The 18949-nt window shown below is 49.4% G+C and overlaps 6 protein-coding genes and 3 non-coding genes across 9 annotated transcripts; 4 read left to right on the top strand and 5 right to left on the bottom strand.

The window, feature by feature from the left end:
* Nucleotides 1–2030: 2030 nt before the first annotated feature.
* FPRO_11118 (uncharacterized protein) lies at nt 2031–2284 on the top strand (the record flags this gene model as incomplete). Its single annotated transcript, XM_031232156.1, has 2 exons — nt 2031–2176; nt 2233–2284. The coding sequence occupies 2 exons, from the start codon at nt 2031–2033 to the stop codon at nt 2282–2284; spliced, it is 198 nt and encodes a 65-aa protein (XP_031082121.1).
* Nucleotides 2285–2604: 320 nt separating this feature from the next.
* Nucleotides 2605–3888, bottom strand: FPRO_11117 (uncharacterized protein; the record flags this gene model as incomplete). Its single annotated transcript, XM_031232155.1, has 1 exon — nt 2605–3888. The coding sequence occupies one exon, from the start codon at nt 3886–3888 to the stop codon at nt 2605–2607; it is 1284 nt and encodes a 427-aa protein (XP_031082120.1).
* Nucleotides 3889–8243: 4355 nt separating this feature from the next.
* Nucleotides 8244–10384, bottom strand: FPRO_11116 (putative ATP-binding cassette transporter protein, mitochondrial; the record flags this gene model as incomplete). Its single annotated transcript, XM_031232154.1, has 2 exons — nt 8244–8323; nt 8371–10384. 2 exons carry the CDS (start codon nt 10382–10384, stop codon nt 8244–8246), a joined length of 2094 nt encoding a protein of 697 aa, XP_031082119.1.
* A 996-nt stretch (nt 10385–11380) lies between these two features.
* Nucleotides 11381–11452, bottom strand: tRNA. The gene has a single exon. It is a non-coding gene; the product is annotated as a tRNA-Gln (tRNA).
* A 665-nt stretch (nt 11453–12117) lies between these two features.
* FPRO_11115 (uncharacterized protein) lies at nt 12118–13875 on the top strand (the record flags this gene model as incomplete). The annotated part of the gene is made up of 2 exons (XM_031232153.1): nt 12118–13621; nt 13670–13875. 2 exons carry the CDS (start codon nt 12118–12120, stop codon nt 13873–13875), a joined length of 1710 nt encoding a protein of 569 aa, XP_031082118.1.
* Nucleotides 13876–14299: 424 nt separating this feature from the next.
* Nucleotides 14300–14383, bottom strand: tRNA. Its single transcript is given in 2 exon segments — nt 14300–14335; nt 14346–14383. It is a non-coding gene; the product is annotated as a tRNA-Asn (tRNA).
* A 543-nt stretch (nt 14384–14926) lies between these two features.
* Nucleotides 14927–15011, bottom strand: tRNA. The gene is given in 2 exon segments: nt 14927–14962; nt 14974–15011. It is a non-coding gene; the product is annotated as a tRNA-Asn (tRNA).
* Nucleotides 15012–15035: 24 nt separating this feature from the next.
* Nucleotides 15036–16453, top strand: FPRO_11114 (uncharacterized protein; the record flags this gene model as incomplete). The annotated part of the gene is made up of 3 exons (XM_031232152.1): nt 15036–15208; nt 15655–16037; nt 16311–16453. The coding sequence occupies 3 exons, from the start codon at nt 15036–15038 to the stop codon at nt 16451–16453; spliced, it is 699 nt and encodes a 232-aa protein (XP_031082117.1).
* A 1297-nt stretch (nt 16454–17750) lies between these two features.
* FPRO_11113 (uncharacterized protein) lies at nt 17751–18933 on the top strand (the record flags this gene model as incomplete). The annotated part of the gene is made up of 3 exons (XM_031232151.1): nt 17751–17952; nt 18009–18592; nt 18649–18933. The coding sequence occupies 3 exons, from the start codon at nt 17751–17753 to the stop codon at nt 18931–18933; spliced, it is 1071 nt and encodes a 356-aa protein (XP_031082116.1).
* Between the last annotated feature and the right edge of the window lie 16 nt (nt 18934–18949).

The following is an 18949-nucleotide window of genomic DNA, read 5'->3' as shown; positions in this document are numbered from 1 at the left end:
GCATCACCGCTCCTCAAAACCCCCGGTGGACGCGGATGAGGCTCAAAACGCACCCTCGAAAATATTCAGGGCAACCACAACAACAATTAAAAATACCTTCAAAAATATCTCTCGGAAGCTAAAAGATTCCCCATCGTCGCAAGAATGGTGCACCATTTTTCCTATTGTGCGTGGTCGCAAGATCACAGCCGAGTGTCCGGCCTCGTCGTTGATATAACGTCCAGCCGCCCCGCGCCACTACACAACGGTCCCCTGCTTCCCGTTTTTGGCGGAGCATTTCGCTGCACGTCACCAGCTGTCAGATCGGACGTCTCCACTCTCCCGTCTGATCTGTTGCTGGGATACTGCCGCCTCCCAGATCACTCGGCCCCTCACCGCCCGGCATCCTGGGCATATAAACCGGCCTTCCTCCCAGGCCAGACCTCTTTTCTTTTCTCTTCCCTCATGCCAAACATCCAGTGGCTCTCGGGGATCATGAAGCCCGGGGGCTGGACTCATCGTGTCTTATGGCAGCAGGTGAGGACGCCGTTTGAAGCGGCCTGGACTAATTTTTTGATTCCGCCCCATGGGCAACCACCTTTTTTCATTGGGTTCACGGCTTTATGCGATGGCTTGAAGAAGAAACCCTCCTTTGACTGTGACTGTTGTATGCTGGGATGTTGTTTAGCTTTGTAGTTTGACTCCGTGATATGTTCTGATATACGCGTAGAGGGGAACATTGCGTGCGTAGTGTGGGTGTACGATACGATGGAGGGGAGCATAGCGCTCGTGGGATGTGTTTGAGGTATCGCGAGATGTTGTTTCGGCGGTTGGGCTCGACGTCTTGCGCAGTTGCTCGAGGGACGCCGGATACGCCTCTCCAGATGATCATGTCACTCGTGAATATCTTGACGTTGACTACAGACTGCTTCGTCAAGTTATCCAGTCGTTTGCATCGCCGTTCCTCGTAAATGTATTCGTGGTTTCCCTGGAAACTTAGCAGCATCTTGACTCGCCAGTGAGCATCGTAGCAAAGCAACACGCGGAGAGGACTCAGGACGGAATGAGACGTATTTCTTAGATCAAGGATGATATTACGGATATTTCGTGCTCTCCAAGGACATTTTTGCCTCTCTCCGTCTTGTGTTTTGCGTTTGGTGGCTCGCTCGCATCGTGGTCCGCCTGTGGCATCGTAACAAAACCACCTCAGGGATAGCGCAGGACGAGATACAAGGTTTTCACTACGTAGACAATGACCTTTTGGATGTTTCACGCTACATTAGGACTAAATCGTCTTGTTTAATGATCTGTTGTGCTTGGGAATCGCGTTGAGGGAATCACTCGGATGCGAGATCGTTGCAGCTCGACAGTCACATCGGCACCAAACCACCATACAGCGGATACAAGCTCGGATACGAAGGATACATTATATTGAGGACTATCTCATGGATATTGCATGCCATTCGTGACTGAAATCGTCTTGCTTCATCCAGTTTCGGGCCTGGGAATCGTATCGAAGGATGCACTCGAGTGCAGGATCGTCGTAGCTCGTTTGTGATATCGAAAAACACAACATATTCGCAGTCGAATCGTCTCACCGTGTCGTAAATACCCTCTGTATACTTTCTTCGCACTTCGGGGCCATCTGTACCGGGGGTTCTGCACCGCCATCTCTCGCACTGGCCTGTCAGAGGGCGCCCTCCTTCGCGCTCCCACTCCTCCCACTACCTTAAGGCAACACTCCCACTTCTTCCCCTCCTGCTCTTTTCTACCTCCCACACAAGCACCGCACAGCAATTTCACTTAGTTCATTTTCGTACTCAGCCCGCTTTCTTTCTACTGCTGCAAGCATTTGAACATTTGTTCTGGTATGTGCTTTTCATGTTCCTGTTCTTCTTCCCCTGAACATACTGAACAGTAAGAAACTGACCTCGTCGTTGCTACTCAGCTCTTCCACGCTTTCCCCTCTTCATTTCTGCATTTCAAGCACTGCTTCTTCGTCTGCCGCAAGACGCTCTTCAAGTTTTCGTTGATTCCAAGATCTGTTCATCATGGCCGTTGTCATTGAGATTCCCCTTCCCGGCGGCGCTGGTATCTGCCTTAACATGCCGGACTGGATTGTCGTCCTCATCTTCATCATGATCTTCCGTGTCTGGGGATGGCCCATGGTCGTCCGTCGCTGGCCCCTGGCGTTCACGTGGCCATGGCACGAGGACGATTTTGCCTTCTAAGCACCATTCACCAATACCCAAGTCGGTATCTCGAGTACGATCTCTACGAGCCATTTTTGAAGTTTTTACGGTAAGTCATCTCGACTCTTAGAGTGTGTCGTCTCAAGTCTTCGTCATTTACTGACCCTCTCCAGAATCTGAATCACAGGACATTGTCACCTGTAACCAAAAAAAAAAGGATGTTATATCATGATCATCATCCACGGCGGATTTATGGAACCGGACTGGTGAATTATTAGGCTCTAGCAATGAATCGAATCTCGTTCTAAATCTTTTGATGTGTTCGTGGTCGTATTCCTTTCGCTCCGCTTTTGCCCAAGTCTATCCATCTGCCACTCGGCAATATTTCCATCTTCCCGCTCTTCCAAGTCTTCTAGTTGACAACTGCTGATTTTTATCTTGCTGTAGATTCTACCAGTTCCTCCAAAAGCTCCGAAGCTCGTTCCGCGCCGCCAAGTTCATTGAGTTCATCTCCCAGATGCCCCGCCCTCTCCACGAACCCTGGATCATCCAGTATCGTCCTCGCTGCCATTCGAACCTGTTCTGTTGAAGGGTTGTCCGTCTTCAGATCGATGCCCGCTCTTGCCCAACTGACTCGCGCTGCTGTGTCCTTCTTATCTTCTGTTTGTCCAGCGCAGATCAGTGGCACTTTGTGAGACAATGCCTGTGTTATGCTTCCGTAACCGCCATTGGTGATGAGGAGGCAGAGCTGAGGGAGGAAGAGATGGTACGGTATCCATCTGATGAATCGCACGTTCGGCGGCTCCCCTATCCTTGATGTGATCTCTTCTACATGTGGCGAAGCTACTACGAGAAGCAGATCTGAATCACCACAGAGCGCCTCGATCGCAGGTATGATCAAGGACGTTGGGTCCATGGCTAAGGTACCTTGAGTAATGCCAACAACCCGAGGGTGCGCAACTATTTCATCCCATTCAGGGGGTAGCTGGGCAAGACTGGTCGGTACTTGGGTAACAACCGGTCCCACAAACTTTGTATGCCCTCGCTGTTGCGACGGCTTCGGCAGCAGCTTGAACTCTAGCGATGGAGACGACGCCTGAATGTGAAGATAGGGGCTGTAGGTGAAAGACTCAATCGGCTCCCCATACGGCAAGTTCTTCAAGCCCAATTCCCTCCTCTGGGCATTTATGATCGGCCTCAAAAGCAACGGCAGAAGAATCCACTGGCTAATAAGATGAAGAATATGATTCCAGATCAGTCCAATCCACGACGTAGCCGGACCCTCCCCCGAAACAGCCTGCGGTGCTCCCCAACTCGACATGTACATCGGAATCACCCCCAGCGTCGCATAAACCGGAATTTCACCAAGTTCGCACAAAGCCCTCGCCCCATGCGGCATCACATCGACGAGCAGGACATCTGCTTTAAAGTCCCTCAACACCCGGCGGTAATCCGTCACCTGCGCCAGAAGCCTGATCTGAAGCCGCGAGTACTCCTTGTCGAGAATACCAGTTTCATTAGCGGCGATAAGGGGCTCGTCAATGATGGCTATTGCACTTGTTGGGACGAACTTTGCGCCTACGGCGAGGACGCGGGCTTCGTTGGAGGCGCTGGTGAGCCATGTTACTTGGTGACCACGACGGATGAGGGACTGGGCTACGGCTTGCATTGGGTAGGCATGGCCGGCTGGGAAGTGAGAGTGGAGGAGGATCTTCATGGCGGGTTTGTGAGGGTGATGATGTGGTAAGTGCGATGTGAGTGTGAGGTGTTCTTTATGTGAGGTTGCATGGATGATCTAAGTGGGCTGCATATAAAATCTGCACACTACTGTGTACGAGCAGATTGGGGGCTTGGCAGCGATGGAGGAAGACGAGGGCAATGGTAGAAATTGAATATTCCACTTATACTGCCTTCAGCCATGTTGTCCATGCATCACAAGCAAAGTGAGATCGAGGTGTTATGGCTAAGGTCAAGCTTATGTCTCATCGGCTTGTGTCGATCCCTGTGTCCGAATTCTAACGTCCACCGCTTCCATGTGAGGGGTCAATCAATAAATTGCAGACGAGTTCCATTCACCCGATTCCAATATTTCGAGGGGTCCTCCTCTATCTCGGCAGCACTGGACATGAAACAATTGCTTCGTTTCGTTCTAATTTTGTAATTTTACCAGTTGTGTCTGCGATTGTGTACGACGTTGCTCACACGCACATGCGAGGTTCGAGGTTCTGAGTGGAAGATGGCTACCCTGTACTATTTGTGAATTATCGTATTAAATCAAACACAACCCTCGGAGGACATTCTGTAAAGTAGATTATAAATTCTGCTTTCGTTTTATTGTATAAATGTCAAATGGGTACTTTCTCATTGGTTGGTATGAAAAGGCACTCTTGTTCAGGATCGTGGCTCAAACACTAAAGGTTGTCCAATATCCAACTTCGCGGTCCAATCTTCGAATGCTGAGCGCTGTCTCAAATCGTCGCAGCAACGAAGTAATCGTATGAGAGTACGACGATCTTGTGATAATATTTAAGTCAAATTTCTAAGAGTTACGGGAAAGTGGTACGAAGCGTGGCACCGTGGTCACTGATTTGTTCTGAGTGTCAAGGTACGAAGTTCACAGACACCCGAAGACCTCGCGAGCTTCTCTGACTGAAATTTGAGTAGATACCAAGCCGCCGCTATGGGGAAACACTTCAGTCGCGACGGCGGTGCCTCCCCCGAGCTACAGAAGAGGCCAAGAGATGGCAGTGACCAGAGATCATGAACCTACAGATGCGCAGAAAATCCACTCACGACCAAAACTACCGAATATCACTGCGGGCAGCGGGCCTAGAATGGAAGCTTTGTCGCTACCGCATGGCATTCTACAGTATTCATGCGGGATTGATGCTTGTCTCCGTATTGCAGATGCGTTGGTTATAGCCCGAACCTGCTCAAGGATCTGGCAGAGGGCGATTCGGTCCCAAACCTGAATCTCGAAGAGTGTGACTGGCATGCCAGACCGCGAGGCAATGGTATATTTGCCGAGTCCTTGGTGGGAGGAATCGACAGGAAACACAATGCTGAAAGGTATCGCGTTGAGAGCAGAGCCCCATTCATAATTCTTCCCACGAGAAGTGCCATGTCATGGCGCTACCACTGGTCTGAATGACGCCCAAGACTTTTCAATGTCCTCGCAACCCTATGACAAACAACAAATCTTCTTGACAAGTGGCCCGTACCGGTTGAGATACCCCGAAGCCTGAACACCAAGGAGGGTAGTGTCGAACAGCATACTACCAAGTCAAACACGATTCAATAAGAATCAGTTCGCAGTGAGCTTCATTTTACTCAGGACTTGGCACACGGCTAACACTTACAGTGCCACCCCCTGACCGCAACTGCGTTCCTGAAGTGATGGATTAGTGATGAACGCTCTTCAGCATGAAGACCGCTGGCCTGTTCAGTATTCGACAGTCTTCTTACACTTACACGTGGGCCAACAGCTCACGAGCCGAATCCTGTCGAAAACGAGTTCCAGAAAAAGCACACAGCACACAGCACACAATCAACCTCAACCTCAAATCCGAGTCGAAGACCAAGTTCGAGTTCGAAACGAACCTGAGCGCCATATGACTACCCAAGAGGGGATTTATCCTGATGTTGGTCCATAGACCTTTTGGGAGCTTCCTCAGTATTCAACTGGCATTTACACGACTGGGTCGAAACTTTGGCCCAACGCTTCGGTCAGTAACTCAGTACAGGGGGCGGAAGTGTTCCAGCAGATGTTGCGAATACAAATGGATCCGGACTGGCCCCAACGCTACGGCGGAAAGAGAATCAACCAAGCTTCTGTGAGTACACAAAGGCAATGGATTGCAATGCCCACTAATTAACAGTCGAATACAGAACGACTCGCGAACGTTAGACTGCGAAAGTATCGACAGCAAGAACCGATTGTGCAACCCCGTAACTCGAGTCCCTAGAGCCCCTTTTCTGAACAGGAAACGAAGGCGCTCTGAGATCTCTCGCAGCTGGTTCAAATCGGAATAACATCATGACTTAAATGCCGGCCAGAGACAGCATAGCTGGTTTCAACGGCGCCGTTACACGATCTACAATCTCGGCTCAAGAATTGGATACTACAGGTCCGGACGAGCCATGAATGGAGTGAGCAACCCCAGAAAGATTGGTTTGTAGGTACTCCGATAACTATGTCGGTCCTATTCTGTTACATATCATGAATCTTGACGTAGTTGAAGGCACCTCGATCGTCGAGTCGTACCGCACAGCCGCCACTGGTCCTGAGGGCCATTATGTCTACGACCAAGCGCTACAACCAGACCTTTATAGACGTTTGTCGAAGCTTTAGAGAATACCCCCTTTCCACAAGGAGTCTCTCCATTTCAGCAAGTTGAACTCGGTCAGTCACGTACGGGATGAGGTTAAGTTTCACACGAATCTCAACGGACCAGTGCCGATGGACGAGCAAGTGCCCCGGGGACTTGTCTTGGCCTTGTCTGGTTCTACGATTGCCAGAGATGGTTGGCATTCAGATATGAACAAACAAGAACGGCCTATGATACAAATTAAACAAATATGGGATCGAGTCTTCGAGGGTGTCAACGTCTCGGCGGGCAGCTTCAATGTTCAGGTCCAAGGAGAGCCCGGGGTCATTGCCCTCGTCAATGACGCTTTTGCTAGCCACAAGATTAAATTCGGGTTGACAAGAGGGGTTCACTTGGAAGTGTTGATCTTCTTGCTGTGGTAAGTGCAGCCCCTTTATCACGACGTCATGTACGCAGACGATGCTTACAGAAAGATAGCTATGGAATCAAAAGCTACTGCCACGACCCAGCTGTAACCCCTTTCCACCCGATATCACAGAGCGACTGTTGTTTAGCGACTTGGGTTCAGTATGAGAGGACTTTGGCTCACACACCAGGTGCGCCGTACAACAGCTGATACTGAGGCTTTGCGGCAACGATCGGACGTAGACTACGGACTCTCAATGGCCAGCACTCGAACATGACGGATTGTCACTCTGCCCGACCTTTCTTGAACAGCAAACTCAGTGTGAACAGAAGAAAGCTCAAATACGATGCCAGGGTCGCATCTTCTGAGCTAGTAACTTTGCCATCTTCTGTCAAACTGTAGTAGATGCTCCCCTACAGAACTTGGTAGCAATAATCCGCTTGTCTCAACACAGTTGGAGTACTTTACACCCCGACATGACACCCCGGTGCCGTTTCTGAGTTAACTTGTATCTCAAAAGGGACTTCAGACTGCCAGCGATACGAACGTCGAACAAACCTCCACAAACCCGAGTTGGACCCCCCCTTCCCGGAACCGATGAATTCTAACAAGTCAAACCGCACTTACGAGCGAGAGATATAACAACAACTACAACGCCCAGTAGGAACATATCAAGGAATGCCACTACTGTGGCGCGCTACTGCACAATGGGCAGCCAAAGAACTGGCGCCAAAGTCTGGTCTTTCAACAGGCTAAGATGTGATCGACAAGTGGCCTTGCGTCTTTTCAAGTTCCAACAGGACCGGCCTCGGATTACCTCGCTCCAATAAGGCAAAGAATCGACAGAAGCGTCGAAGGTCGATGGTGTCACTTCCAAAGGGACTTGGTCCTCATCTTCGTAGTCATCCATGAGGCTAAGGCCCACGGCCCTCGTGTATCTGTGCCATGGGCAGGGCACATGAGGACAGTGCTGTATACGAACTGAGCGGCTTAGCGTCTGGTTATCTTGTTTAGTCTTCAAGGTGCCCCTGGACAGCCGAGTGACAACGATGAAAGGTCAGAGAAGCCCGAGCTTTATATAGCCCTTCTTGGCTCGCTTATCGACGAACTTTCCAGAGCGCGAGTGACCCTCGATATCTTCGACGCCCAACCCGACCTCTTCAGATGGCGACTACTTGTACTCATTACCTCACACCCGACTCCAACAGAGCATGTCCCTCTTGACCAATGATATCATTTACATCAATTCACTGGTTCTTGTGGTAAGTTTGAGTTGTATTCATCTTGCACCTTGTCAGCCGCCAATCAAGGTATGTGCCGTCTAGGGGCACTATATGTTTAATTCTTCTTCTGACCATCATTCTCCTCCTCAGCCTCATCCTTCTCATTTCCATCCTCCTGGAATCTCGTCTCCTGGGCTGCAACATTGTTAGCAAACGAATAGCTCGAAACCATTCCAACTTACCACTCCACAACTCGGCGTAAACGCCATCACGATCGATCAACTCCCGATGAGTGCCCATCTCCGCTACTTGTCCCTCCTTGAGGACAATGATAAGATCCGAGTCAAAGATTGTTCGGAGACGATGAGCCACAAAAACACTTGTTCGGCCCTTTTCTCTAAGAATACTGTTGATGTTCATCATGAGAGCCTGCTCAGTATGGGTATCCAGGGCACTTGTTGCCTCGTCGAAGAAGAGCAGAGGAGGATCCTTGAGGAGGAGCCGACTAACAGCAAGGCGCTGTTTCTCTCCGCCGGAGATCATGAGACCTCGCTCACCAACTTTGGTGTCGTAACCCTCGGGGAACGACTGGATGGTGTTATGGACATGAGCGCGCTTGGCGACGGCAACAACCTCATCGTGGGTGGCGTTGATAGAGCCATAGCGAATGTTGTGCTCAACGGTGTCATTGAACAAGGGGGTGTCCTGAGGAACAACACCGATCGATCGTCGGAGAGACTCGAGATTCACATCTCGAACATCCTGGTCATCGATCAAGATTCGGCCACCCTGAACATCGTAAGATCGGAACAACAGACGAAGAAGAGTGGACTTTCCGCAACCGCTGGGGCCGACAACCGCGACCTTCTTCCCAGCGGGGATAGTCAACGACAAGTTTCGCAGGATCGGGCGGTTCGGGTGGTAAGCAAAGTCGACATTCTCGAACTTGATCTCGCCACCTCTTGAAAGAACCAGGGGCTTCGCATCAGGCTTCTCCTTGATGTTGGCATTCACCTTTTGAAGGTTGAAGAGTGTCTCCATATCCAGGAGAGACTGTCGGAGCTCACGGTAGACGGACCCAAGGAAGTTGAGGGGCACGGAAAGCTGGAAGACAAGCTGGTTCACCATGACCAAGTCACCAACAGTCAAGGTACCCTCAGCCACACCATTGGCGGCAAGGTACATCATACCTGTAAGTGCCGACGAGAATATGATGTTCTGTCCACTGTTCAGGAAAGCCAGAGATGTCGCAACCTTGATGGAGTTCTTCTCATACTGCTGAAGAGCCTTGTCATACCGCGCAACCTCAAACTTCTCGTTGTTGAAGTACTTGACAGCCTCATAGTTGATGAGTGAGTCCACTGCCACAGTGGAGGCCTTGTTATCAGCAGCATTCGCCTGTCTTCGGAATTTTGTTCGCCAAGCTGTCGTCCAGATGGTGAAAGCTGTGTAGCTGACCATTGTCAAAACAGTGAGAGCAGCAAACTTTGCGCCGTAGTTGTAAGTGAGAATTCCACACACCATGCTGATCTCAAGCGCGGTCGGCATGATATGAAAGACCATACTGGACAGAATGAAGCTGATTCCCTTTGTACCACGATCTAGGGCCCGTGTTAAACCACCGGTCTGTTTGGACAGATGGAACGTCAAGTCAAGACGCAGCAGATGATCGAATACGTTACACGCTACCCTTCGGATAGCGTTCTGCGCAACAGAGGCAAACACGGCGTTTCGCAATTCCTGGAATACCGTTGCGCCTATACGAGATGCGCCGTATGCCAGGATCATAGCTCCAGCAACTGTCGTCGCAGTGCCTCCCACTGCAGCAATATCGATGTTCATCGAATCAACAATGCTTTTGAAATAAAATGGCACTTGCACATTGAGAACCTTTGCGCCAATCAACAAAGACACAGCAAGGCCGACTCGCAGCTTTGTACCCCAGTCATCCTTGGGCCACAGATACCGAGTCATCTCTTTCATGATGGCCCAATCGGCCTTACGCTGCTCAGTCGCAGATTTATCAACCGTCGCAAGAGGGTCATTTTGTTTCGTCGGTTGTTTCTGCGCAGGAAACACGGCCGTGGGTTTCGTCGTCTTGGGTTTTGATTCTGTGGGTGCTCGTTCGCGACGCGGGGCACATGTCCAGAACGTCTGCGTCAAACCAGGTCGCTGAGACACTGACGACAGTCGGTAAAGTGCCAGACTCCTCTGAGGACATGTCCTCGACGACCGTAGGAGTAATTGAGGTATCATAGTGACTATTCGGCTCAGGTCGAGCTCATCATGGGATGTATCTGGTGGTTTATGGCGGGGTGTAGCGGGATGGGATAGCGCGTCGATAAGAGAGGCACGAGACAACAAGGTACCGGAGCTGCCAGGGACCTTGGCTGCGATCCGGTAGCTACTTTACCTTGGCCAAAGAGGTGTTTGCTCTATTTATTAAAAGGGGGGGAAGGGGTTTTTGCTATAAGCACTTGACGGAGCTCACATAAGAGTAAGTTGCCAGATTCAGACGGATGATGCAACCGGTTGGGGCCTGAGGCAGCCGATCATCGGAGCGCCAACCCAATGGATGATGCCCGGCCAGGAATGGGAATGGGCTTGTAAGACAGAGAATTAGTTACGTGCAATTACTTAGTAGACGTCTTTTGAATATTCAATTAGATTTAGTAGTCACTTTTTGGGTGCCATTGAGTTATTTGTCAGTATAAACGGCCAAGTACAAACGGTCAACGTTTGACTTATACTTCAGTATCCGAAATCTTGTGATTGATAAGAACATCGCGCAATATCCAGGGCAAACGTCGCCAACATCCCCCAACTTGAACTACTTCGTCGCATATGTACCCCTCAAGCCAAGCCCTAAATATTTAATGCCTATAACGAAGAGTCTTCGTGGATGTTCCTCTGAGAAAAAGCCTAGATAGACGCTTTTTCCTGTGATGAACTCTGTCTCTGCAAAGGCTGCTGAGCTACATCGGAAAGCTGAAACTCTTATCCCATAACTTCACCATGACAAAGGTCGTTTCTTCTCATCAAGTCTCAACCCCATGTCTTTTGAAAGGGCATTAAAGAGCTGTCGTCTCCCGCCAGACCGCGCGGATAACTTAATTGCAGCTTTTGACCCAAGGTCAGGGTGCCGAAAGGCTCGACAATACAGCCTGACCCCCAACCACACATCGGATTATTCTCGAGTTATAAGATAACCAACAGACGACAAAAAATAATAGGTCAAAGCAGCAAAAGGATAGGTCTCGGAGGGAGTCGAACCCTCGCTGGCGGAATCAGAATCCGCAGTCATAACCGTTAGACCACGAAACCAGATCTAATTGTTGGAGAACATTTTCCACTACAGCGCATTATGTAGCTGAGATCTGCAGCGATGACATATCGATACCCACTCAGTTGACCACAGATATGATAGACTGGCACATGAGGTAGTCTTACAAATATGTCAATTGATTGCTAGCATGCTGGATAGTGTTCTATCTGTGTCTTCTTGTCTCTTTCTTCTGTGTCTGCCTACCTACATATATCTGTCCCGGACGATATACATCCAATGCTTCCGGCTTATGCGTGATGCAACAGTATGGATATAAGCTCAATCAACAGGACTGAGTTCATGACAGAAGCGTCCAGAGGAAACCAAGGGGCAAACAACAACTGAACTGGAATAAAGAACTCTGTTGTTAAACAAAGTTACTTTGAGTGTTTAATTTCCATCCAATCGAAAATTATGAAACCCCTTCTCAATAAAATCAGCGGAGCTGTGGTGCACCAACCACTGTAACACTCTGACTACAGTGCACAGCCCCTACAACTCACGGCTGAGCAACGCCAGTCAGCACGGGCGGGTCTGATCCATACAAGAGCTCTCAAGTTTGCATCTTCAGCAGCGAAACCACGTATCGCCTCAACTTCACCAAACCCTCTATCCTTGTTCATTTATGTTGGAACACTTCATTACTCACTGATCGCATCACAACATGGACAGTCTCGAGGCTCTTCGGGAGCGCCTCAACGAGACTCTCATTCCCCACGCTCAGCGATATCCCCTACAAGCTATCCTCGTCACAACCATTATCCTCTTCATCACAACGAGACTCTTTACAGGCAGTTCATCTTCTTCTAGAAAGGATGGATCAAAAACACCTCCTCTTGCACCCTTTTGGGTTCCTCTGTTCGGCCATGCTCCGCGTATTTTCCTCAGTCCTTCTTCAGCTTTGACGCGCTTCAGAGATCGATATGCACAGGGTGTCTTTTCACTCCGCTTATTCCAGAGCATTCACTCTTTTGTCTTTCGACCTTCACTTGTAGCTCGTCTTCTTGAGCAGCCGGAATCTATCGCTGACAAGGAGTATGTTGCACGACGGATTATGATGACCAATTTTGGCCTTGAGAAGAAGGATCTTGCTGCTTATGATAAAGCTGCTCCTGAGGTGTATCAAATCACCAGGGAGTATCTGAGCGGCTCTCATCTCGATGTCCTCGCCAAGGCTACCCTTCGGGATCTTGACGACAATGCTGCTGATGCAATCACCTTCAACAGTTATCCCACTGATCAGATGGACTGGGAACGACTGGGCAATGCGGAGCTTTTGGAGAACACTGGAGACGAAAAGATCATGGCTGTGGACTTCTTTGAACTTATGAAAACCTTCGTCGCCAGAACTGCCACCATCTCGGTTTTTGGCACAGACTTCGTCGAGGTCTATACCGATATCTGGCCTCATCTGTGGATTTTCAACGATGCTTTCCACTCGCTCGCAATGGGTGTCCCCGTCTGGGCGCCCTTCCCAAGTTCCCAACGCGCCAGATTTGCTCTTAAAAGGCTACTCACTTTCATGCGCGAGTATCACACTGAGTTGGACAAGTTTCTCAGCGATGAGGAACCGGCGACGAAATGGCAGGACTTTCACACCATCAGCCCTCTTGTACGCGCCAGGACTGAAGTCTACCGAAAGCACAGCCTGTCTATTGATGTTCGCGCTGCATTTGATGTTGCTCTTCTTTGGGCCACCACTGTCAACTCTACATCGCTCATCTCATGGTCTCTGTTCGAACTGTACCAAGACCAAGTTCTTCTATCCCAAATCCGCGAGCAAATCACACCGTTCGTCAAGATTGTCCAGCCCAAGAACGATTTCGGTGGCGCCGTCTGGATCCCCCCTCAGGTTCAGAAACTTGACTTGGAAGGTCTTATTACCAAATGTCCTCTGCTTCAGGGGGTATACCTCGAGACATTAAGGTTATACGGTGGAGGATGGTCAGCGAGATATCTGAAGGAGAACGTGATTCTCAAAGACAAAAAAGACAGCTTTGTTCTGAAGAAGGGAACGTTCGCACATATTGTGAATGACCTTCATCACTCTGATCCCAGAAGCTTCACAGACGCAAAGGTCTGGCAAGTTGGACGATATCTAGAAGACACAGTGGATGAGAAGGGCGTCAAGACGCAGAAGGTTGACCCATACACGGTCCGAGCATCAGGTATGTTTATCGTCTTGCATGGCGATCAAGTACTGATTAACATTTTAGATGGAACATTGACGATGTGCGATGATTCGGAGTTCACGTTGAGGAAGGTTGCCATGTACATCTCGGTGTTCATCAGCCTTTACGAACTCGAACCCGCCGGAAGTGAAAGATGGCCGTCGCCGCCGGTAGTCAAGGGAGTTGCCTCGGCGCAGCCGTGGGGGTCTGTTAGGTTATGGGTGAGGCGAAGGTCGCCACAACCTCAATGAGTTGCATGCTTGCCTCCCTGGGCTGCACCAATATGTCCGTGGTTCAAGGTTTTGAGACACACAGGGACATACCATATAATACATCCCTCGGTATGCGCCAAAGTTTCGTCGGTTTCCTGCTAGCTACGTTACGTGACGAGTTGCTATGGCTGAACGTGGATGATCAAGAGTCTCAGCACATCTTTATTATCCTACTCTCAGCCAAGTTGTCCCAGGTTATCGAGTTTTCTCACAGCAACAAACCACCAATTCAACTCAAGAATCAATCTCATGGTCATTAATAACTTCAGAGTCTCATCACTCATCGATGCTATTACAGCCTGTTTCAAGATCCCAGCTCATATGTGAGCCCTAGTGGGGCGTAGTGTCTTCCCCAGCGCAAAAGTTACCCACAACACCAAAAAGATGATCTCGAGGAGCGTATCTCCCCCGGGAAGGCTCGAACTTCCGATCTCCCGATTGTCTGCAAGTAACAGTCGGACGCTTTAGCCAACTAAGCCACAGGGGATGAGCTGATTTGATGATGGCCGCAAAGGAATTGGGTTCTATGTTGGCGACGATTGCAGTTTCACGATGATTGAGACGGAAGATGTCAGAAATCGAGAGCTTAAGTTTTGGTGAGGAACGGTCGACTTGAGTTGAGTTGAGTCAGTTTAAGTTTGTGGGGAAACAGTGGTGAAACGAATAGAGACAGATGCAACATCATCCAGTCTAGTTCTGGTGATGCTAGCTCAGAAGGGACTCTACAATCCATGTGTTAGACAACGCCAGACAACAGAACCAAAAAAGTGTTCGTTTAATGTTCCGTACGGTCAAAGATGCAAAGATGTAAGTCAAAGCTCCAACATGTCTTATAACAGTTGTCTCAGATCTGAATGAGAGCAGCTCTATTTACGAGAAGGGGCTTGCCTTCCGCTAGACACCAAGTGATCAGCCGTAGAGTTAATTGACTTCCATCAAGTTAACGGCAACTCAAACTCTGCCGACTCAAAAATACATCAATCAATTGACATTCTCAACAACAAAAATAGACGGAATCAGCAAAATTGAACTCCCCCGGGAAGGCTCGAACTTCCGATCTCCCGATTGTCTATTTAATAACAGTCGGACGCTTTAGCCAACTAAGCCACAGGGGACAGGTTGTGCTTTTGTTGGAGGACATGGCTGTAATGGTGATTCTCAATCCTTGCCTGGCTCTTTCGCGAGTGTATGAAACGGATTTCCAATCAGCAGTTTTAATTGAAGGAATAGGAGTTGTGGCTCAGTGTGAGATTGTTTTGATGCTGGTTTTATATTTGTGGAAAGAATTGGTAGTGTCAGCCTACGCGTGGCTGTGAGTGAGTTTGTTAGCTTGACAACTACTGCATCACATCCAATATATCCAACTCACGATGCAACAACTCACCCAACCATACGATCTAAGAATTAAGAATTAAGAAATAAGACTGCTCTTTTCCCTCTGCCTCACTCTATTGCCAACTGATTCAATGCCAAAGCCATTGACCTAGTCTCCATGTACCGATACCAGGTTGGAAGATTACCCTGTATCATGGCCCCCAACTTTTGGGGGCAAACTTATATCATCATATCGGTCATTACCGAAACCAACACCATCAATGGCTATGAGAACTGAGCCTTGCTATCCAATATCAATTTGACAGTTCTATTGCTGACATGACTCTCCCTAAAAAATAACAGCCGTCCTTCACAATCTAGAAGTGGCTATGCAAATAGAAAGGGGCAATCTAAAAGAATCACAGTCTTCTAGAAAATTAACAGTGGATCGCTCCCCTTCCTGCATATTGTTTGTCTGGAGAAACCTCATGACATTGTCGTCATGCGGCGATCCTACGGCCGGGGTTCGGAGTACGTGATCGGCCAGGCAGCAAAAACGGGGCCGAGATCTTCGGAGCCGGGCCCGGTAAAGGATCAAACTAAGCAATTACATCCCCTGGCTGTGTCGAGGCTGAGCAATGAGCTTAACAGTTCTCTATGCGTATCAGGTGTTGAAATGGAGACAGAGATTAGCGGTCTGCCTTGTGGAGTTGAGCCTGTTCTGAGGCTCAGTTGCTTCGGTCTAACAGATGAAGGCCATCAATTGAGGCTAACAATTAAAGACCTGGGTCTTGCCCAAGCGCCAGGTGGACGGTCCGCGGTAAAAGGTAAATTTAGCTACGGACGATGTCCTTGGTAATTTATGAGCATATCACCATAAGCTTAACGAGCATCGTCAGAAAAGTTGGGGCTGAGAAGGAATACATTGACTTGTCATGAAGTGTCTATAGCCAACCATCAGACCTGCCCGGCTTATACGAGGGATATCTCAAGTGGCAAATGATCAAGGCACTGCTGGGCAACACCTGGAGATATTGGATGTTGACAACATGAGATGTTAGTGCCGGGAATCATTCTAGAATGTTATCCCCGTCCAACAGCTAAAGCTACGGCTTCTCGCTTCCGGCCATTTCCAGATACAGCAGATGCCATCCCGGCATCGCCAAGCCGAAGGGTGACAAACAATGACAAGTGGATGGACATTGACATTGACTTGAACAATTCCAAGAGGCAGTGCAACTGATCACACGTCCCCCATCCAATGACATTACACGTCCCAACAGCGCTCGAGTTATCCTCTTCTGGCCTTGCAACCTTGATATGATTGGCCAGGGTCGGCCAGTAGCTCTGCCGAGTCTCCGTGGGTGAAAAAAGTCCAGCGGTCATGGAAACCAACATCAATCGGGCGCAATGATAAGTGTTAGCCAAACTATCGTGGCCGTTTATCCTCAAAGAGGCGGAGTAGATTCAGGGATCTGCACTATTCGCCTCTGGCCCTGGGGCTAGTCTCTCGTCTTGCTGAAGCTATCTCCGAGAATGGACTGCGGTTCAGTAACATGGACGTGAGAAGATATCGCCCTGTGAGGCAGAAACAAAAGATTACTGTATATATCATTTGAGTAATGCTTGGCCAACGCACATCGTTACCGGGTTCACCAAAGCCGAGAGCTTACCAAAAGTCTTGGCCATATTATGGATTTGAGCAAACGTGGTCTTATTCCCATAGTTCAATTGAGAAAGTGCATATCGACACTGACGAACCCTCCATCGTTAGAGTTCAGGTAAAACGCTCAAATGGCTTGTGATTGTCATTGCCTGATTTGATAATGCCTCATCCCATATCCCATCGCGTTGGTCGTATTCCCGCGACGAAATCAAGAGCTTTCTCTCATGCGAGACCCTAGCGGCACCTCCAAGCCTTGCGCCCCACAAGTCCCTTCCCGTAAGATCGCGTAGGCGAATCATAAATCGCCGCCAAGGTGGTTGCATGCCACGCGGGCTCCACAAATTGCAAAGTAGATCGCTCTTTCCCCGTGTCACTGTCACCTGTGCACCTCAGGGTTTCAGGCTACAGGGGTAGAGGGGCAAGAAAAGTTAGTCTGATTGACAAAAAGACTAGGCAAAGTCCGAGTTACACTCTGCGAGGTATAGACTAATTACTTTTGGCACCCTACCTCCAGGTCAGAAGTCTTTTTGCTCCCTGATGCCTGCGCCTGCATCTGCACTGCACGAAGCTTGGGTTGTGTCGGGTGCGACTTCCAATGAGGTCGACGTCACCTCATTGACTTGGCGTTAGGTTGTAGCTCTGAAGGAAGGATGTATGAGCTGAGCTTGAGGGTGGGTTGGACCTGCCCGGCAACATTAAATAACACCCTCTCCCCACCTCCAACGTGAAACATTTGCATCTTCCATTGTCACTGACATTCCATCACCTCACAAAACAACACCGATCATCGAGTATTCCACAACTTCTTTGATCAACCCTAAACAGCTTTCAAGCAAGCCGTTTCTCAAATCAACACAGCGCAACACAATTCACAATGTCGTCCACTGAGGGCATGATCAATGGCGGCGGAAGCTCTTCCGCAAACCCTACCAAGGCTCCTGTTATGGAGGGCAACGGCGGCTTCATGGCACAGCACAAGATGGCAGTTGAGCCCCCAAAGAAAGAAGATCTCCAGCGCAGTTATGCGACTGTTGTCGAGAACGACGCTAACCCCAAGGGTTGGTATGGCTCGATGAGTAAGTATCAGTGATCACGAAATGCATGATATCAACACATCAACTAACGCCCTCAGTGAATGCCCTTGGAACCATAATTGGAACCATGGGTGCCGTACCCTGCTGCATTATATGCCCCAACCCCTTCAAGGAGGTCAACCAGGGCAATGTCGGTCTCGTCACGAAGTTCGGAAAGTTCTACAAGGCTGTCGATCCTGGCTTGGTTAATATCAACCCTCTCAGCGAGCGACTTATTCAGATCGATGTCAAGATTCAGACCACAGAGGTGCCCGAGCAGATTTGCATGACCAAGGACAACGTTACTCTTCGCTTGACCTCAGTCATCTACTACCACATTGTCTCTCCTCACAAGGCTGCTTTCGGTATTAATAACGTAAAGCAAGCTCTCATGGAGCGCACTCAGACCACTCTCCGCCACGTAGTTGGTGCTCGCGTTCTGCAGGATGTCATCGAGCGCCGTGAGGAGATTGCTCAGTCCATTGGAGAAATCATTGAAGACGTTGCCGCTGGATGGGGTGTTCAGGTCGAGAGCATGCTCATCAAGGACATTGTCTTCAGCCAGGAGCTGCAGGAGTCACTGTCCATGGCTGCTCAGAGCAAGCGTATCGGTGAAAGCAAGATCATTGCCGCTAAGGCTGAGGTAACATTCTACATCATTTTTCACTTGGCAACACATGACTAACATACTCCTCCTAGGTCGAATCCGCCAAGCTTATGCGACAAGCTGCCGATATCCTGAGCTCGGCTCCTGCCATGCAGATCCGATACCTCGAGGCTATGCAAGCTATGGCCAAGTCTGCTAATAGCAAGGTCATCTTCTTGCCTGCCGCTAATCAGACCATGGGTAACGCTCTCAACGCCGCCATGGCCAACCAGACTGGCGAATCCAGCGCTCGTGCCCTGGACAACGAAAATGACTTTGGAGGTCAGGACCCAGGTTTCCAACAGGCCATGAACGCCCGCGTCGTGGAGAACATCTAAACAAGACGTTCTTCCC

This window comes from Fusarium proliferatum, assembly GCF_900067095.1.
Source record: "Fusarium proliferatum ET1 genome assembly, contig: FPRO_scaffold005, whole genome shotgun sequence".
Classification (NCBI taxonomy): domain Eukaryota; kingdom Fungi; phylum Ascomycota; class Sordariomycetes; order Hypocreales; family Nectriaceae; genus Fusarium; species Fusarium proliferatum.
This window is presented reverse-complemented; position numbering and strand designations above follow the sequence as displayed.